At 38.7% G+C, this 20,253-nt stretch overlaps 1 protein-coding gene across 4 annotated transcripts in view; it reads left to right on the forward strand.

Moving 5' to 3' along the window:
- The window catches only part of EXOC4 (exocyst complex component 4), an 830,711-nt gene that overhangs the window by 582,002 nt on the left and 228,456 nt on the right, over window positions 1-20,253 (forward strand). For 3 of the 4 annotated variants that reach the window (XM_055284061.2, XM_063642265.1, XM_055284062.2), the window contains one exon: window positions 6,297-6,516. In XM_055284061.2, the coding sequence (XP_055140036.1) occupies window positions 6,297-6,516 (220 nt within the window). Of the gene's footprint in view, window positions 1-1,886; window positions 2,035-6,296; window positions 6,517-20,253 lie in introns of those variants that run through there. The other variant, XM_063642266.1, reaches the window with a different exon arrangement.

The following is a 20,253-nucleotide window of genomic DNA, read 5'->3' on the forward strand; positions in this document are numbered from 1 at the left end:
CATTGTGGAAGTCAGTGTGGCGATTCCTCAGGGATCTAGAACTAGAAATACCATTTGACCCAGCCATCCCATTACTGGGTATATACCCAAAGGACTATAAATCATGCTGTTATAAAGACACTTGCACATGTATGTTTATTGCGGCACTATTCACAATAGCAAAGAGTTGGAACCAACCCAAATGTCCAACAACAATAGACTGGATTAAGAAAATGTGGCACATATACACCATGGAATACTATGCAGCCATAAAAAATGATGAGTTCGTGTCCTTTGTAGGGACATGGATGAAGCTGGAAACCATCATTCTCAGTAAACTATCACAAGGACAAAAAACCAAACACCGCATGTTCTCACCCATAGGTGAGAAATGAACAATGAGAACTCATGGACACAGGAAGGGGAACATCACACTCCGGGGACTGTTGTGGGGTGGGGGGAGGGGAGAGGGACAGCATTAGGAGATATACCTAATGCTAAATGACAAGTTAATGGGTGCAGCAAAACAACATGGCACATGGATACATATGTAACAAACCTGCACATTTTGCACATGTACCCTAAAACTTAAAGTATAATAAAAAAATAAAAAATAAAATAAAAGAATGAGAGAATCCTCTGTCAATAAGAATTACTGGTTTACATTCTAATGGTGGAGATATGGGATGATTTTTTAAAAATTTTGTATTGAAATCTGTAGTCCAAACTCTTAGGAGAAGGGCATTACATGCCAGATAGATTATGTCCTAGTTTCGGGAACTATGGGTTATGATCAAAGGACCTTTTAATTATTTTATCCAATATTTTATCCAATAAACATTTCCTACAAGTCTTCTGTGTGCCAGCCATAGAGTAGCACTACTAGGCATGAAGGATTCAGCAGTTAGCAATTTACACTTTGCGCCTGGCCACGTGGAGTTTTTTGCTCATTCCTACATCCATTTATTAGTGAAATATTCCAAGTATTGACCTAATGGTCTGAATTGTCAGCTAGGGATGATTAGATATGAAAATAAGGGAGCAAAGTGAAAAAAGAAATCATACAATATTTCACACTTTCCTCTAATCTCCAGCCTCATCAGGGTTTATGTAAGATAGTAATTCTAAAAACCACAGCAGCAGCATTTACTAAGCAGTTACTGTGTGCCAGTTCCTGTTTTGAGTGCTTAATTTTTATTTCCTCATTAAACCATCAAACAATCTTGTGAGGTAGATAGTGTTATTGTAGCCAGTTTACAGAAGACACAAGTAAAGCTAAGAGAGGCTAAGTAACCTGCTCAAGACTGTGCATTCCAGGTCCAAACTCTGGAAGCCCTACTGTTAGTGTTCCTCTCTTGACCACTCTCCTTCTCTAAGTCACTCCCCTCTGCAGAGTGACAGTGAATGAGGTTCATCTCCTGGATGGCTAGGAAGGCTCATTTTCTGTGTCCTTCCTGCCCATGAAGGGTAGGTTGCCCATTTAATGTCACTACTTTTTTTCATTTTTCATTTTTATTTATTTTTAATTGAAAAAGAGAAATTATATGCATTTATGATATACATGTTTTGAAATATATATATATTGTGGGATGGCTACATTGAGCTAAGTAACATGTATTACTTCACATATTTATTTTTTGTGATGAGAACACATAAACTCTGCTCTCTTAGTGATTTCTAGTAGTCACACATTGTTACTAACTATAGTCACCATGTTGTGTATTAGATCTCTTGATCTCTTGAATTTACCCCTCCTGGAGATTTTGTATCCTTTGACCAACATCTCCTCCCCTCCCCCATCCCTTAGACCCCATTCTACCCATTTTTCACTAAGGTAAAGAAAGGACTGGCGAAACAGCCTTAATTTTTCTTTCGTTCTCACCCACATGTTTTGTGCTTCTGTACAGGGAGGTCCCTTGCAGCTCTGAAAGCAGATTTGGAAACATGTTGAATGAGTCCCCTCCAGTTATGGCTGACAACATCAACCTGTATGTGTCATGTGAGATGGATGTGTATGCTTTAGGGAAAAAATGATTTGAATTTGAAAGAAATCACTCAGCCAAAAGCGATAGGGGCCCCTCTGTCTGTGCTGCTCAGCACAATTCATATTTTAGGGACATGAAAGGCAAATATGGGACTAGAAAGAAAGAAAATGAGGCTAATTTAGAGTCTTCTGCCCATCTGTTTAGGAGCAGATTGACTAGTAAAAGTTTTGTTCTAATAAATGTTAAATACTTTGAAAATGTCGGAATTATACTCAGAAAACTCTTTTCCAAAGTCCCTTTGAAGAAAGTAGAGATTCTGATGATTAATTCTCGTAATATTAAAAAACAATAAAAAGAGTTTTGGTGTATTTACTCATTAGCAAATTAATAACAGTGGTTTTCTTTTGGAAGGCAACCAAGCAGACTAGGATGCACCTGGGTAGAGCATCTTTTTGAGGGTTAGATGAGAACAGAAGGGGTCATCGCAGCAGGATGTGGTATTTGGAGATCTTCAAATTGTGGCCATGCTTAACCATCTACTCTTATTTCTTCATCTTTCCCTGCCTTCTTTCACTCACCCTCTCTTTAAAGATCCATTATATTTTGTTTTTGGTTGTATTTTATTTTTCTTTCACATTGATAACATCAGTTTAGAAGCCTCGATGCTCTTTCTTGTGCCTTCTCAATTTCATCTTTCTTTAAAGGAAAGCTACTTTTTTCATTGTGATAATCCTATATATACACCATCTTCATCCTCCCACCACACATACACCCCAGGGGTTAATAGAGCGTTTAGCTGGTAATATGTAAGATTAACTGCAATGTATTGATTTAGGAAGTAAAGAAAACTCTTTATTAGGTTAAACAGCTAAACTTAAGGAACTATTTATACATCACACTTTAAATGTGTCCTAATTAGACAGCAGTTTATTAAATATAGTCTTTGATATGTGTAGGCAATTTTTAAATTTTCTAATTTAATGTTATTTGAGTAGCTAATACATTAACAGTTTTTAACAATCAAATGATTATTAAAAGTTATAATTCAAAAGTCTAATTTCTACTCCTCTCCCAGACCTGACCCCCACCCCTGCCTCCTATGAGTACTTAGTCGTTTTTTTGAGACTTCCCAGGATGTCTTTATGCTAAAATAAACAAATGGATATATAATTGTTATATAGAGGTTAGTGTAGTAAATACTGCTAACCGTAGATTGATCTGAGCTTGCTTTTTTTCTTTGTAACAATATGTCCTGGAGGTCTTTTCATATTAGTACATCAAAAGTTTCCACATTTGGGGGTAGAGAGAGCTGTACAGTATTCCAAAATGTAAATATCCCACAGTTTATTTAATTATTCCCGAATTGATGAACTTTTAGGTGGTTCCCAGTCTTTTGCCTAAAAACAATGTTGTAATAATCTGTATACTCTGTATGTAGATCATCACATCCATATTTAGATATAGCTCTCAGAAGAATTTCCCAGGAGTCAGATTTCTGGGCCATAAAGAAATGCATCTGGATTTTTGAATAATAGTGCCAACCTGCCTTCCATAAGGGTTGTACCATTTTTCACTCATATCAATAATATATGAGAACCCCTGTTTCTTCACACTTATAGCAACAGAGTGTGTTTTCAAACTTTTGGAACTTGGCCAATTGCATTGTTGTAAAAATTGGTATCTCAGTATAGTTTATTTTGCATTTTTCTTATGAATGAATAATTTATTCTAATGTTTAATGGTCATTGTATTGACTGTAAATAGTCTTTTCATGTGTTTTGATCATTTTTTTTTACTAAGTTATTTGGTTTTTTTTCTTGTTGAGTTCTGGCTATCATCTGTGATATAAATTGCAAATATATCTTCCCAGTTGGTTATTCGTTTTATGTTTTCATTTATTTTCTTCTCCCCTTTTTTGAGAAGAAATTGAAGTACAATACAGCTCTTGCTTTCCATAGCATTGTGGAACTGTAAAAATGACCATGCAAGCTGAAACCATGCAAAGCAATCTTAATCAATGAGGATAGTCACAATTGTTTCATGACTTTAAAATTTTTTGTCAAAACATTAAAAACTTTTGGGAGGCCGAAGTGGGCAGATCATATGAGGCTAGCAGTTCAAGACCAGCCTGGCCAACATGGCGAAACTCCATCTCTACTAAAAATAGAAAAAAATTGGCCGGGCGTGGTGGTGCATACCTGTAATCCCAGATACTAGGGAGGCTGAGGCAGGAGAATCGCTTGAACCCAGGAGATGGAGGTGAGCCGAGATCGTACCACTATACTCCATCCTGGGTGACAGAATAAGACTCTGCTTCAAAAAAAAAAAAAAAAAAAAAAAAAAACCCTATTCCTGGCATTTATAAATATATACAGAAATGAAAAATAAGAAAACTGATATGTATTTAGTACACTGTAACATTAGGAACATTGACAATTAAAATGTTTTATTTTTTGTTAAAATCTTATCAAGAGTAGTATAGCAGTGCTTGCCGCTGTCTTGTATGCTTTGCAATATACAGCAAGCATCTTTTCTGGGCCTCAGTGAACTATCATACTTCTGAGTTTGGCTCGGTTGCCAGCATTTTATCCTTTATTTTTTCTGTTTTGTGAAATATCTCCAAGAGTTTTTTTAAGTGTGAAATTTGTTGCCAACATCACTTCCTCTGGCATCTCATCTCTCTTCATCCTCTGCATCCCTTTGGTCACAACCACCTTCCTCATTGGTGCTGGCCTTCAGTCTGGCTATGCCTCTCCAATGGCAGCAGTGTCAACATTCCCAGGGTCAGCTCTTTCTCCTGTAACTCCATTTACATTCAATTCAAATTTCACTTCCAGTGTTATCACTTTGCCATACTTTTATCTTTGTTGGCCAATTCCCTCTTTCAATTATCCATTTTTATAAAATGCCACATGGATTTATCAGTGGGGGACGGGGAGGTACCACAGCTGCATGCTTTGCTGCCTGTACATGAAGTGAATAACAAATGCACAGTGACCAGTTGCTAATAGACATTGGAAGAAGGGATGTGATTGGTCACTAATCATGATGAACACACATCAGTTATTTACATAGGGATTTCAGAGGAGCTAACAACAAAGTTTATACTTTAGTTACTTAAATTTAATGTACTGTGGTGACTATACTGTGGTATTGAGGTATTTAAACTATGTAATTGATGGACTAATGTTATTTAACTAAAAAACAGTAGTGACTTCAATTTGTTCATATTAAACCACACAAAGCAGGGCTGCCTGTATAGAAAATTAAAAAGAATTTTAATGATAAATTTATTTTGTTATTAAAATAAGAATTTTGATAAATATCTATATACTCATCTCCGAGACTTGACAATCATTAACATTCTGTTATGTATTCTTTAAGGGTTTTTAATAAAGGAAATAGATCATTACAAGTAAGGTTGGAGTTCTCCTTTGTCCTCCAACTCCAATCCCATTCCCTTTCTTAACCTCTGAACTCACATATCATCATGAATTTTAGAGTATCCTTCATTCTCTCTCTGTTTCTCTCTTTTTGACATTTATATCTATACATGTAAAGCAGTAGTCCCCAACCTTTATTGGCACAAGCACTGGCTTCGTGGAAGACAATGTTTCCACCAACAAGGATTGGGGGAAAGATGGTTTCGGAATGCAACTGTTCCACCACAGGTCAGACATTAGACTCTCATAAGGAACATGCAACCTAGATCCCTCACATGCACAGCTCACGGTAGGGTTCATGCTTCTATGACAATCTAATGTGATTGCTGATCTGACAGGAGGTGGAGCTCAAGTGGTAATGCTCGCCCAGCTGGCCGCTCACCACCTGCTGTGCGGTGTGGTTCCTAACAGGCCACAGACCCGTACTGGTTCATGGCCCGGTACGGGTCATGTATTTCCCACTGAAACCTTTACATCAGAGTTTGTACCCGTACTATATGGGTACAAACTCTGATGTAAAGGTTTCAGTGGGAAATATGTACTCTTCGGGGATGTGCTTTTTAATTTGCACAATAATTTGTGTTTTTTGTTTTTCACGTTTTCCCATTGTTTCTTGTAGTCTTATCTCCTTCTGGAATTAAAAATAGTTTTTCTCTTCTCGTTTCCCCCCCATTTTTAGAAGTCATGTTTTCTGTTTCATCCTATTTCTATTCAATTAGTGGAATAATTTATATTTTTAAAAGATTAAAAATTATATAGAGATGAGTATTATTGATGACCTGCCCTCTTCACGGAAATAGCCAACACTAGATATACTCATGTCCTCATGTCATATTTATATAACATTTTCCTCATAAATTTAATAACCTTCTTACTGTTTGTCTTCCAGATTTATTCAGGAGATTGAGCATGCCCTGGGTCTTGGCCCAGCCAAACAGTGTCCTCTTCGAGAGTTTCTCACCGTGTACATCAAAAACATCTTTCTCAATCAAGTCTTGGCTGAGATCAACAAGGAGATTGAAGGAGTCACTAAAACATCTGACCCTTTGAAGATTCTGGCCAACGCAGACACCATGAAGGTGCTGGGAGTGCAGCGGCCTCTCCTACAGGTAATAATACACTTTGAACTTATTATTTTTATCAGCAATTTTCATTGACTTGGCAAGCGTCATAAATTTAAAAAATAAGAATTACCATCTGTTTCCATATTCATCAGGGACAAAACAAAAGAAAATAAATAGGCACTAGGGAAATTTAGATTTAATGTAGTTGGATAATGGAAGTTCCTTAAGATCTTTAAGAAAAATTAAAAAAAAAAATGGTTAGCTTTGGATATGAGAGGTGATGGATCTCATTAACATGCAGGCAGTTCCTCATTATTATGCCTGGAATTTGTCCTTGAAAGGAACTATTTTTCCATTGGTGAATGCATCCCTGAGTATGAAGGATTAACAGGAAGGAAGTTATGATGCCCAACTTCAATTACCAGCAGGAAACCCTCTATACCTTTTTGGGGCAGACTTAACCTTTCAATGACTTGGCTACCTCACAGGGAATTTGAACCAGTAAACTGGCCTTTAAAAGTCAAATCACTGAATTCACATGATGATCTTGTTAGTACTGAAAATTTTACTTTATATAAAAAAAAGGTTTCTTAGCATCAGAAAAAAATAAAATAGTCTGTCAGTAGATATTTTTGATTAATAGGCTTGAGGCATATATTTTATATACATTTTAGCTGGTAACTTGGAGGTAAATATAAAACTAAAAGAAAATTAGTGGGAGTTTAAATTATAGGCATACATTAACTATTATTACGTTGGAATTGAATCCTTATTGTGTTTCTTCATTTAAGAGTAGGATGGGCACAGTCTCACACTTTTACCTAAATTGTACAATATGGGACTATTCAATGTGTGGAAGGCTTGAGTTTTTCAAAGAGAAGTTGTAGATATGGAAGGGAGTTATACTTGTTCTAGTTGCCTGCCCTTACCTGCCTTTACATATGTTTCCCTTGATTTTTCTTTGAATGTTAGAATTTACAGAAGTGCTGGACCTTTCTTAGAGAAGTGTCCTAGTTATGAGCATTCTTTTTTATGAGCAAGCTCTTTTATGATATTGATAAAATAGAATAGGAAGGTGTTCATTTGGATGGTCTGGGTCTCTGTTAGCCATGCGCCTGGTGAGGTATCTGTACTGAGTGTTGGGTGCAGAGAAGGGGGAATGCCAGAGGAACCTGCTTGCTTTTCCTTCTGCTGGATATCTCTTCCAGCTCTTTGCATGGCTAGGGTCTTCTCCTCTCCGGGTGTCACTTCAAATGTCACATCCACTGGAAGGCTTTTCCTGACTGTCCTGCCTAATTAGGTCCCCTTTCCTGGTTATTCTCCATTCTCCCATTTTTCCTTACCACCACCCCCATCCATTATCAATACTGAGGCCAAACCCTATGGACTGTGTCTGTGGACTGTGTCATGGAGGCCCCCTTGCCAGGTAGCTTCTGATCAGGTTCTGCCGATAGGCAGCACAAGTGGAAGATTGGAAAGTGGGAGGAGAAAGAGGATGGGTGATTTCTTCTCCCCTTCCTCTTCACTTTGGATCATGGCCCTGGCTGTGGGTGGCTCCCTCCATAACAGGAGATCCTGCCAGGTGACACATCCTCCATAGCCCCAGCTCTCACTGGACTCTGGCAATGTCATTTCTTCTCCTTGCCTCTTGATTTCAGCTTTCTGCTGTTACAAGCCTCTGGATGCCTCAGTATCCCTTGTTGGCTGCTTTCAACCCTGCCCATACCTCTGTAAGTTATTTCTTCATTCATGTTTCTTTATTTGAGTCATCTGAGTGGAATACTTTTTTTTTTGTGAAGATCCCAGATAGATCTCCCCAGTTAATCAGGATTTTAACACTTTGGTTTTTTCTTCCTAACACTTATCACAACTCTAATTATTAATTAATTTTGCTAACTTGTATATTTTCTGTCTTTTCCCACTAGACGGTAAGTTCCAAACACGTATTATAATGCCAGGCAGCAGGAAGGTGCTCAGTGAATAACTTACTGAATGAATGCATGTTGGATGGATGGATGGATGGATGGATGGATGGATGGATGGATGGATGGATGGAAGGATGGATGGAAGGATGGATGGATGGATACAGTGAATAAGTTTTGAGAGTCGTAAGTACCCGCAGAGTCAGAATGAGGAGATGAGAAATAGAGAGTGACAAAAATATGTTTACTTTTATGTGTTGTCTGACCATATCATTAGCCTCATTTCCATCAGAAAACCTTTCAGTATTTATTGCTCTGAAGTATCACGCTATATGCCATACAGAGCAACTTGAACATGTTTAGTGTACTGAATTTAAAAGGAAAAAAAAAAGACAACAGTACACTACAGAGTGAGTCTGTGAAGCAATAATACTGGCTTATTAAATGTGATAATTTGCAGCTTCAGTAGCAAAGATGCATTAAAACTCATAACTCGTTGACTACAATCTAGGCCATGTCAAGGCCATATGCTACCAGCAAAATGACATATCTGGGCAGTCTGTCCATGTGCCTGTCAGATCACTCCCAACCTCATCACCAGCCATTTTGTACATGTTACTGTGCCTCTTGTCCTTTAAGTCACCGTGAGGCTAGGTAAGAATTCCAGCTTTACCTGTTCTCTCTTTGACCTTGTCAAGATATAATTATATATAAGTGAATAAGTCATGAGGCTAAGACCATTCAAGCTATTAACCTGCAAATTTTTTTTTCTAGAGTTAACACACCTGCTTCATTTTTTTTTTTTTTTTTTTTGGTGATTATGTTGCTCTCCTTTTTTTCATTAAAAAAATTATTTTATGAAAATGCAAATTATTTAAACCATATCAATAAGTTTGTTTAATATTCTCAGAGAGAGTTATGCAGTTTAAAAAGTGAACAAGGAGATGGTTATGTTTTTTTCCTATCTTTGGTATTTTCCTGCCTTATAGTGATTGTAAATTGTTTTCTAATAATTCCCCATACTCAAGCTTCATTCTTTTTTTGTCTTCCTCTACATGCACAAGGTGAATTTTATTCTTGAATGTGTTTCTATGTTTCCTTAATATTTTATTCCCAGCTAATTGTAGGTGGCTAATCTGAAAAAAGAGTAAGAAATAATTCTCAAAAATTTTAGCTGAGAATCCAAAACAAATGCTAAGAAGGAGCTTGGAGAAATATGTGTATGTGTGAAAGATGCATGTGGGTTAAGTATTCAATTACAAGAAGCATAAAAATATCCTTTAAAATTCTTCCCTTTGCTAAACTGTTGTTTGGTCACAGAGTAGAAGAGAGGACGTGCCTTTCCCTGAGGCAACACCCAGTGCCACATAGCATCAGCCCAGCCGGATTCTCCAGGGAGGGTGGGAGGACAGCTGTCTCAGTGATGCTTCCAGTTGTTTGATAACAGACAGACACGGTGCCTAGGAACCCTGTAAAGAGAACCCCAGGATACTTTGTCCTTGTCCCTCTGAAGTGGCATCTGGGCAGTACAGACACTTGGATTATTAGAGGCATGTCCATGGGTGCCAACATGTTCTCAGTGATTTCACTTTCTAGTCACAGGTTCCATAGGAGGGAAGGAAGAAAGTCGGTAGGAAGGAAGAGATGACAAGCAGCATTTTATACATAAAACAACTGTGCAAGTGTTGGCCCAAGCTGATACAGCAGAGTAACACTAGTGGTAATAATAGAAGAAGTAAAAACAGTAATGATAGCAGTTATAATAGTAGATAGTAGTAATGATAGCAGCTAACACTTTAGTAGCATTTACTGTGAGTCAGACACTATTCTGGGTGCTTTGTCTGTATTGATTGCAAGTGTTTAAAATGTATGGCAACTCTGAGTGGTATTCTTTTTATGGGGAGGAAACTGAGAAACAATGAAATTAAATAACTTGCCCACAGTCACATAGCTGCCAAGTAGTAGAACTGTAATGCAAACCCAGGCAATGTAACCCTGGAGTCTGTGCTCCCAGCCAGTTCTACCCAAAGTGGATTCTGAGGATTATGCTTGTCTGCAAGCTGTTTGTCACCAGTCTGCTATGAGACATAGAGAATTTAGGAGTGAGCATTTAGACACTTAATTTTTTTTTAGCATTTTGACATTGTCTGTTGAATCTAGTAATAAAAAATTGGGCCTCGTGTTTTGTATATCTTTGTGGGTTTTAAAATTTCTTTTTTCTAGCAATTCATTTTTACGTTTTATAAAAGTATCAATGTGCAACTGATTGGGGACAAAAACTGGGCTCTCCATAGTTAGAGAAGAACTGTCTAAATCCCTTACTCTTTGGTACTGCCTCATAGAGAGGTAAAGCACAGAACCATCACTTTTACCCCAGTGCCTAAAGCATTTTTCAATAGATAGATAGAAAAGCACCGATATGTGTTGCAGTTGGGTCTCTCCTAAATCCCCAGCTCCTAGAATAGTGTCTGCCATAGAGGAAACACTCAATATTTAATAAATGGATGAATGAATGAGTGAATGAAAATGAATGAATGAATGATGACTTCCTTAGTACCAGGACATGGCTGTGTTTTCTGCTCATGGTATAAAACTCATGATCTTGGGTTTAAGGTAGTTAATGGTGCTAAAATTAAAATGTCACAGTTCTTATGCCTCTAATGCTCCCAGGATGAGGGCAGGATTGGATACATCTCATGGTCTTACCATTTGAGATCCCTCTGTTGCCATCACTTTTTCTGCAGAATGGCCTCCACCTGTTGCAAGGAAAGCATGTTGATTCAAACTAAGGAAATATCTTAAGAGAAATTATTCATTTCTCCTGAGTCAGATTCTGAACATGGAGTTCTGGAAACAGTCCATTGAAGTGGATACCATCTCATGCTTTATATATCTCCCAAATTATTCATTCCTTAAACATGAGGAGACAGACTGAACTGATTCACTTCATTTCTCTGGTTTACCATTGATTTGGAGATGCCATTTAATTTATTTCTTCTTTGGTGTCTCCATCTGAAAAAAAGAGTGAGGGGACTAATGCTTAAGGTTTTTAACCCCTTACCTATCAAACTGCTGAATGGGCAACTATCTATGTGAACAAATGGTACAAGCAAACTTTCTTCCTCTATCCCCAACAGAATATGTCATACCCTTGCTACTTAGAGAGTGTTCTGTGGCCAAGAGCATCAACCTCTGATGAGTCTGTGTTTGTACAGAATCTCCAGATGATTTGTATGTACATTAGAGTTTGAGCAGCATTGCCTTATACCAGTGCAAGAGCAAGTGTGGCCCATGGACGGAGAGCATCAGTGTGACCTGGGAGCTTATGAGAAATGCAGATTCCTGAACCTCACTCCACTCTGGAAATCTCTGTTCAAACCAGCCCTCCAGGTGATTTTGGTACTCGCTAAAGTTTAAGAAGCATACTCTTAACATAAGGTCGTCATGATACCCAGCGTGAAGTTAGGAAATGGGATCTAATGTTGTGGGGTTTTAGCTTTGTGGTGAACAACAGTAGTCATTTTTTAAAAAGTATTCAGCTTTGTTTCATGCAGGCCCAGGAATTGTAAAAACAATATTTGCTGCAGCAGCAGAAGCTGCTTCCTAGTCTAGCACATTGATTTTGCAAAGTTGTTTCCAAGTACAGGATGAGCCTACATTTTCTGGCTCATGCAGGGCAATGTGAGACAGAGGCAGCTTTTCTAATGCTCAGGCTTAAACTCCCACATCATTGGAGGAACAAACATAAGCTGTGCAAGTACAAATTCTGGGCAATCTTAAAATGTTTAGAGCATATTTTCATTTTCCTCTCTGCCCCAGTATTTGTCAGAGTAACTTTTGAGAAGTGAAATGGCTAGAATCCGCCTGCAAACACCACACTGTCGTCTCTTCCTCTGCCAGCTGCACTTTCCACTTATATCTGCAGGCTTACAGCAGTAATTCTCATGAACACTACCCATTAGAATCACCCAGAACTTCCTAAAAATACCACTTCCCAGGTCCCATTAGTTGGTCAGGGGTGGGGCGTGCTTGGGCATCAGTGTTTGGTATGATGCCCAGTTGATCCCAACATGCAGCCAGAATTTGTACCTCTGGCCTTGATCTTTCAACTCCATTGTATCAGTTATTGCTGGCAGAGAGAGTACATCAAAAATTATTGTTGAAGGTCAGGCGTGGTGGCTCACACCTGTAATCACAGCACTTTGGGAGGCCGAGGCAGGTGGATCACTTGAGGTCAGGAGTTCGAGACCAGCCTGGCCAACATGGGAAAACCCTGTCTATACTAAAAATACAAAAATTAGCCGGGTGTGGTGGCACGTACGTGTAGTCCCAGCTACTTGAGAGACTGAGGCAGGAGAATCGCTTGAACCCGGGAGGTGGAGGTTGTAGTGAACCAAGATAGCGCCACTGCACTCTAGCCTGGGCAGTAAAGCAAGACTCTGTCTCAAAAATACATACATATATATATAAATAAATTATATATATATTATATATATAGTTGAGGCTTTATTGAATGCAGCCAGGTTTATAAAAGACTGCTGTGTTGTATACTTTGAACCAAGCCTTGTACATAAGCCTTGGAATCAGACACAAATGGATTTAAATCTCAGCCATTTCATTTGATAGCTTTGTGGCTGTCACCAAATTGCTTGATTTCTCTGTACCTATTTCTTCCCCTATAAAATGGGAATCATAAAATCTGTGTCACAGCAACACTCTAGTGGTTAAGTGGAGTAATGAGTGTAAAACATGCCCTCTCCTTCCTACCCCGGGTCACCTGTGAGCAGGTCTCTGCGTTGACTGCTCTGATGTGTTACCTGCCTGCCCCTTAACGCCTGCCTTCCTTCCTGAACTCTACTGACTGCTCCCCAACCCCTGCCCTTTCTGCCCAGATTTTCAACCTGCATCTTCTTCTCATCACCAGCTTGCTGTTTACCCACCTTCTGTTCTTTCTACTCAAGCACCCAGCTGGTAACTTCTCTTTCCTGCCTTCTACTACCCTGGTGTGACAGCAAGAGATGATATTGTTTCATCTGCTTTCTCCTTTTCCTGGAGTTTGTCAGCTGGCCATTTATTAGCAGTGGAAGCAGCGTGCAGTAATTTTGTCCATTAAAGCTAGGGGATTAGTTTCCTAGGGCTGCCATGACAAATTACCATAAACTTAGTGCCTTAAAACAACAGAAATGTATTCCTGTGCAGTTCTGGAGGCCAGGAGCCACGTTACCTCCAAAGCTCTGGAGTACAATCTTTCCTTGCCTCTTTCAGCTTCTGGTGGCTCCCGTTGATTTTTGGTTCTGGCAGCATAACTGCAATCTCTGTCTCTATTGTAACGTGGCCTTCTCCCCTGTGTCTCCATGTTTTCTTTTCTGGCTCTTGTAGGATACTTTCATTGGATTTAGGGTTTGTCTGAATCCAGGACGATCTCGTCTCAATCCTTACCTTAATTACATCTAAAAAAATTTCCAAGTTAAGTCACATTCTGAAGTTCCATGTAGAAATTTGGAGGGAGACACTATTCAGTCCACTACAGCTCATAACTAGAATGCAATCGATTCAATTTGCTATGTTTTCCTTGAAGACTCTCTGGCAGGAAGCAGTGTGGAAGCATTGTCGTTGGCCAGTCTGGGTGGTACACACCTGTAATCTCAATACTTTGGGAGGCCAAGGTGGGAGTATTGCTTGAGGCCAGGAATTCGAGACCAGCCTAGGCAACATAGCAAGCAACTGTCTCTAAAAAAAAAAAGAAAGAAATAAAGAAAAGAGAAAGAAAATTAGCCAGGTTTCATGATGTATGCCTGTAGTCCCAGCTACTCGGGAGGCTGAGGCAGGAGGGTTGGATCACTTAAGCTCAGAGTTTCAGGTTGCAGTGAGCAATGATCATGCCACTGCACTCCAGCCTGAATGACAGAGTGAGACTCTGTCTCTAAAAATAGATAAATAAATAAGTATTCTGTTAAGGCAGTAGGCCCAGGGTGGCCTAAATTCTAGATGTCACCAAGGTTCAAAGTGAAAGTTTTTGGTAGGCTGAGTGATTGCTGGAGCTCTTACTGAAAGTTGGTGGACACAGCTGCTTACAGTGTAATAATTTGCTAGAGATAATTATACTGCTGCTGAAACCTATTATCTCCCCAGCCAAGCTAAGGCACTGCCAGTAACTTCTTCTGGTTTCCCAAGGAAGTGTGGCCAGCAGCAGTAGCATATTGTTTTCATCATATCACATTATGTTCATATGAAGAATGTTGCATTTGAGTGGCGTTTGCATCACAGCCAGTTGTTGCCCTTCCACTCTCTGGTACAGAATAGATTCAGCTTTTATTAGTGTAAATAGATTAGTCCCATTTAAGTTCTGCTGGAAGTCATTATGAAAATCATTAGGTTAAAAAGAGAACTTATCAATTGATTTTTTTTCCTCCTGTAAGCTCTGAGAGATGGTGCTAATGGTCTCACTGTGCTAAAACAAGTCTTAGAACCAAGATGCCTTGGGGTCTAATCTGATTCTTCAGTGTTTATTGATACCTAAAGAAACACTAACTTACCACTCAGAGTTTTGATTTTCTTTACATTTTACTCTTGTTATTTTATTTATTCACTAACAGTATTATTTTGCCTCTTCATGTCAAGAAATAACGACTTGTGGCAACCTAAGACTTTATTGAGGAAGATGGAGTGGAAGATGCCTTTGTTCTTGTCTTTGTTTAGATTGTCCAACACTCACCTATTCACTTCCAAGATACCAGAGCAAATTAAATTTTTTATTACTAATAGAGACTTTTGGGATCTGATAACATTCATCCATGTTTTCAGATCATTTTTATCAAGTTGTGTTACTTACATATTGTTAATTCTATTACTGATTTAGTACATTTTAATTTAGTAGTTTTGTTGTGATTCTTTGTAGCCATCTTTGAAAGTGCTTACTCCTACGTTTCATCATGGTGAGATGGGAAATGCATATAAAACATAGATTTGGTCTCCATAATCATCACCTCGATAACCTTAGACAAGTCCAAGCTACTTGCCTTCTCTGCGCTTCCCCTCTCTCATGTATAAAATGAGAATGACACTTGCCCAGACTACCTCCAAAGACTAGGATGAGAAGTACTGTGGGATCATGGATTCAGCAGGGCTTTATGAAGTCTTCTACCTATTGATCTGTTTCATAATTATTATTAGTGGTCCACATACCCACATGATTGCTCCATTCAGAAAAAAATCCACTAGCATTAAAGAGAGTGGTGCTAAGAAAATACCTACATGAATAAAAATATTTTCTACTAAGTAGAAAGCTTCACTAATATTTACTGGTTTGTTTCATACATGATTAGACAACCAGTATAAGAACCTGGCAATATTTTTTCCCCGGTTTATCACAAAGATGTTTTAAATATACAAAAAATCAAGAAAAAAATGTCCAGTGAACACCCACATACTCACCACCCAGATTCTACCATTAACATTCTTCTATATTTGTTTTATAGCATAACCAAACCTGGTCATTTTGATTCCTCTTCAGCCTTCACGGAAATGAATTCCCCATCATTCCCTGAGTACCTTACCATGGTGCTGTTCCCAGTATTTTAATCTTAGAAAATCTGAACATACAAAGAGATACATTAAGTAAGAAAGTAGTTGCTTCAAAAGAGTATTTATTTTCTAAAAGTACTCATCTAAACATTTCCTTCACATAGTGTCATGGAATAGGAAATTGACCAGCTCATTCTTATGATTAATCTATAAGTAGTGCCTTTATTGATGTAATATTACAAAGAAACTTGTCCTCATAACTGTTGGTGAAGAAGGCTGTGAGTTGAGCCACTGAGAGATGGTTTTTTAATATACAGGCAGAACAGGCCCATTATATGGTCAAATTGAATTTCCATAAATATCATTAACTTACTGTCTTACCTTTGAATGAAAAAGAAACAGGATCTCATCTGACTGGCTGGTTTTCTTAGAGAAGCTCCTAGTTAAGTAGACTTCTGTAAGTAACTTTCTACAAAGCAATGACAGAAAAAAAATTATTTAACTATATTTAAACTAGCTTCTATATAATATAGCCAGCTAGGGTTTTGGAATAATAACAGAGGGACTAGAGATAAACATTATTTTCTTTTGTCTTCAGAAAATCATCTGCCACCAACCTTACACATTTTATAAGGATCCTTAATGATCTCAGCATTTTTTATTTTTGAGGTCAACCATTATTCTGAATGTTTTCTTCAACAATCTATCATCTCTCATAATGTATTTGGAACAGATTTTAGTTTAGATGCAACTTTTAAAGAATTCATCTACTACATCTGGGTTATGAGGTCAGTTTAAAAAGAATAAACTGGAGGACTTTATCTCCTTGGGTAGAGGAGTCATGAGGGACTACTGAATGAGAAAGTAATTATAGTCAGTGACACTTGTTTACCAGTTTTGCTTGGTGCCAAGAAACTTGTCTGAGCACGAGGCTGTTTCAGTATGACATCAATATAGGGATAACCCCTGGGTTTTAAAGGAGGACTCTGAGATTACTTTCTATCATGAGTAAAGGAGCCCCACTGATGGTCGTCTTAGTTGTCACCTAGACTGTTCTATGAAACAGGGCTTATTTGAGGTAAGCATTTTGAGGTTTTGATTGGCTGCTGTCCATTTTTATCTTGCCTCAGCCCAATCCTTGGTGGATAAGCAGGAGAGAAGGTAATGACTTATGACAGATCTGCTGACAGAAACTGAAATACATTAACACTCTGTCACTCAGATCTTTAGAGGGCTGCCTTTGCCTGAAATATATTTGACTTTACTTGCTAACAAAGGCATCTTCAGATTTATTTCTTTTCCTTAAATGTTAGAGAAGAGGAAGAGCATTCCCATTGAACGATACTGGGAAGAGAAAAGCCTGGCTCGACAGCCCAAGCAAATGATAGTTATCATTCTTGGGAGCAGCAGAATTGCTGATCATGTGAGATTACTAGTAGGAGCCAGATGAGTGTAGACAGAGAACTGCTGTACTTAGGTAATTTTTAAGGTTCTTGTCCTAAGCAGTTTTTGCCTTATGTGGATGTTGCAGCTCTGGCTTAGAGATGTTCTAGTGAGAAAATGAAGAGAGAGAAACAAGACTATCTCAGCTTCAAAGTTTAGTGGCCCTTTAAGATTAATAGTTCAAGTAAAGCAGCTGCTTTTCTTCATGCTTTTCAAGGATCCTGCCCTACTCAAAAACTTGTGCGTACTTAATCGTAGAATAGACAATCTCAGATGGGCTGGTGAAACCTGATACATCTCTTATAACGAGTGGCATGACACAGTGAAAGAATTTCCACCACTGAAATTTTAATAAAATGATTAATATTTATTTGACACCTGCTTTGTACTAGACAAGGTAATGTGGGGATACAGAATAAACTTAAAGCAAGACTCTTTCTTCTTAGGAATTTAGTAGGGATCCATTAATTAGGAAACCAGAATTCCTCACACCTACAAATCCAAGAACAGTAAAGGACACTTTATAATTGAATACTGAATGTGATGGTTTAGAAGATTTTCACTATAAGAGCTGAGGAGAGAGACACAGAAGGCTGGAGGATTCAAGAGAGACCTTAGGCAAGAAGTGGGCCCTGGGTCATTGTAGGATGTGTAGAAACAAGGCAGAGGATAAAAGTGACCTAAACAGCGGTCACAATGTAAGCAAAGACACAAAAGGTAAAACTGACCATCGCGTGTTCATGAGACAGTGAGAGTCTAAATGAGTGAAGGAATGAAAGGAGAATGAGAAAGAAGGTTAACGGGGGCACAGAACTCTACCAGGGAGGTCTCAAACTAAACACACCAGTTTACTTTTGAAGTGGAAATGATACAGAATGGTGAAAGTTTTTAGAGAAGGTACGTGTTCAAATGGATGCACTTTTAAGGAACAGTGGGCTTTGGCAGTTCAAACAGGATTAGGAGGCAGAGAGCCTGGGGTCCCAGAGGCAGCTAAGGCAGGGATCCACTAGTTCCGCTGTAAAGGGGAGACGGAAAGTTTTATGTGTTTCTCTCCAGACTAAAGTTTTGGGTGATGACGTCGTGGCTGCCTGAGATTCAGTGAGCCACAATGTTGTGCTGAGCTTAGCATTTGTCATCAGTCTTCTGAATTATTGTCCTAGTTGACGACACCACCTCAACAGTCTGACTTTCTGGGGTAAATATTGCACTCATGAATCTCCATGAGGGTGTTCCCTGCTGAGCCGTCTGAGCCGTCAAAGGCATGACCAAATGGGATTCATCCGCACCTCTGTGTCCATAGGAGCAGCCATCTTGGCTTTAACACACTCACATTTATTTAAAGATTAAGCTGTACATTTCTCATTCGTTACTTTTTTTAGTAACAGACACAGGAGCTCTGTCAGTTAAAGTCCTGCTTTGGGGAAAAGGCAGCATGCAGCCAGTTCATTAACAGGTTATCTATGTCATTATGTCCTTTTTAGATTGTGCATATTGGAAATACAGTCTTTTGAGGAGGAAAAAAAAAGTCATCTAGGCTTCTAGTTTCCCTTTCTTTTTCTTCTTCATTTTTATCTCCTTTTTTCCTCTTTATAGTTACAGCTATTCCCCTGATGGATGGTCATATCTGTGGAGTCCAGAATACCCTGAGTATTCACTTGCAAATAGCTACAAAGTCAAATACAGATAACTACACTTAAATGAGAGCTATTCTCTACCTCTCCTCACTGCACACACACTACTGCTCTTTGCCCCATTTCAACCACAGGAGCTTAATTGCTTCTTCCTTTTTATTCCACAAAGCATTTCAGAATTTGTTGTCCCCTTGGTCATTTCAAGGTCAAGGCTGCCTATCAGGCACTTGCAGAAGTGCTCCGGTGACCTTGCTTGCTGTGTTCGCCCATGGCTTCTGAGGCTTTACCAGAGTGAGCAGCCTGCCCGAACAGAGAGAAGGCTGGCCTGCCAGTTAATTTCTTGCCTCTTGAACAGGAGGAGTACACTTTTCTTCCAGCCTTTCAAAATGGTGCTTCAGAGCCAAAAGAAATCTTTAACACATAGTAGGCACTTATTTGCTAAGTGAATAAATGAAAATTGCCAACAGCTATGTTAAAGTGTGGCCTCTGGCTTACGTGGTTAGGGGTAGGGTATGTAAAAGCAAACCTCTGTTGTTTGCCAAGGAAAGGAGTATCAAATATTTGTGTTTTTAAAAAATAAACTGTTTATTTCAGAAAAGTTATAGGCTTATCAAAGTTGCAAAGACAGTACAAAGAGTTCCCATATACCACCGCTTTCCCTATTATATTAATATCTTACACCTGTATTACTATGGTGCATTTGTTACAATTAATGAGCAATATTGACACATTATTATTAACTAAAACCTATACCTTATTCATACTGCCTTGTTTTGTGTATATGTGTGTGTATTTTTTAAACTTAATGCCCTCTTGCTGTTCGGGATACCACAATATATTTAGTTGTTATGGCTTCTTAGGCTCTCTTAAATGTGACAGTTTTCTCACTTTCCTTTCTTCTGATGACCTTGACAGTTTTGTTGTTGTTGTTGTTGTTGTTTTCGAGATGGAGTCTCGCTCTGTCGCCCAGTCTGGAGTGCAGTGGCACAAACTCGGCTCACTGCAACCTCCGCCTCCTGGGTTCAAGCAATTCTCCTGCCTCGGCCTCCCAAAGTGCTGGGATTACAGGTGTGAGCCACCATGCCTGGCCGACCTTGACAGTTTTGAGGAGTGCTGGTTAGGTATTTAGTAGAATGTCCTGCAATAATGTGTCTATCTGCTGTTTTTCTCATGATTTCACTGGGATTACGTGTTTCTGGGAGAAAGACCACAGGCGTAAAGTACCATTTTCATCACATCATATCAGCGTATACACTATCAAT

The sequence above is a fragment of the Symphalangus syndactylus genome, chromosome 6 (assembly GCF_028878055.3).
Source record: "Symphalangus syndactylus isolate Jambi chromosome 6, NHGRI_mSymSyn1-v2.1_pri, whole genome shotgun sequence".
Classification (NCBI taxonomy): Eukaryota; Metazoa; Chordata; class Mammalia; order Primates; family Hylobatidae; genus Symphalangus; species Symphalangus syndactylus.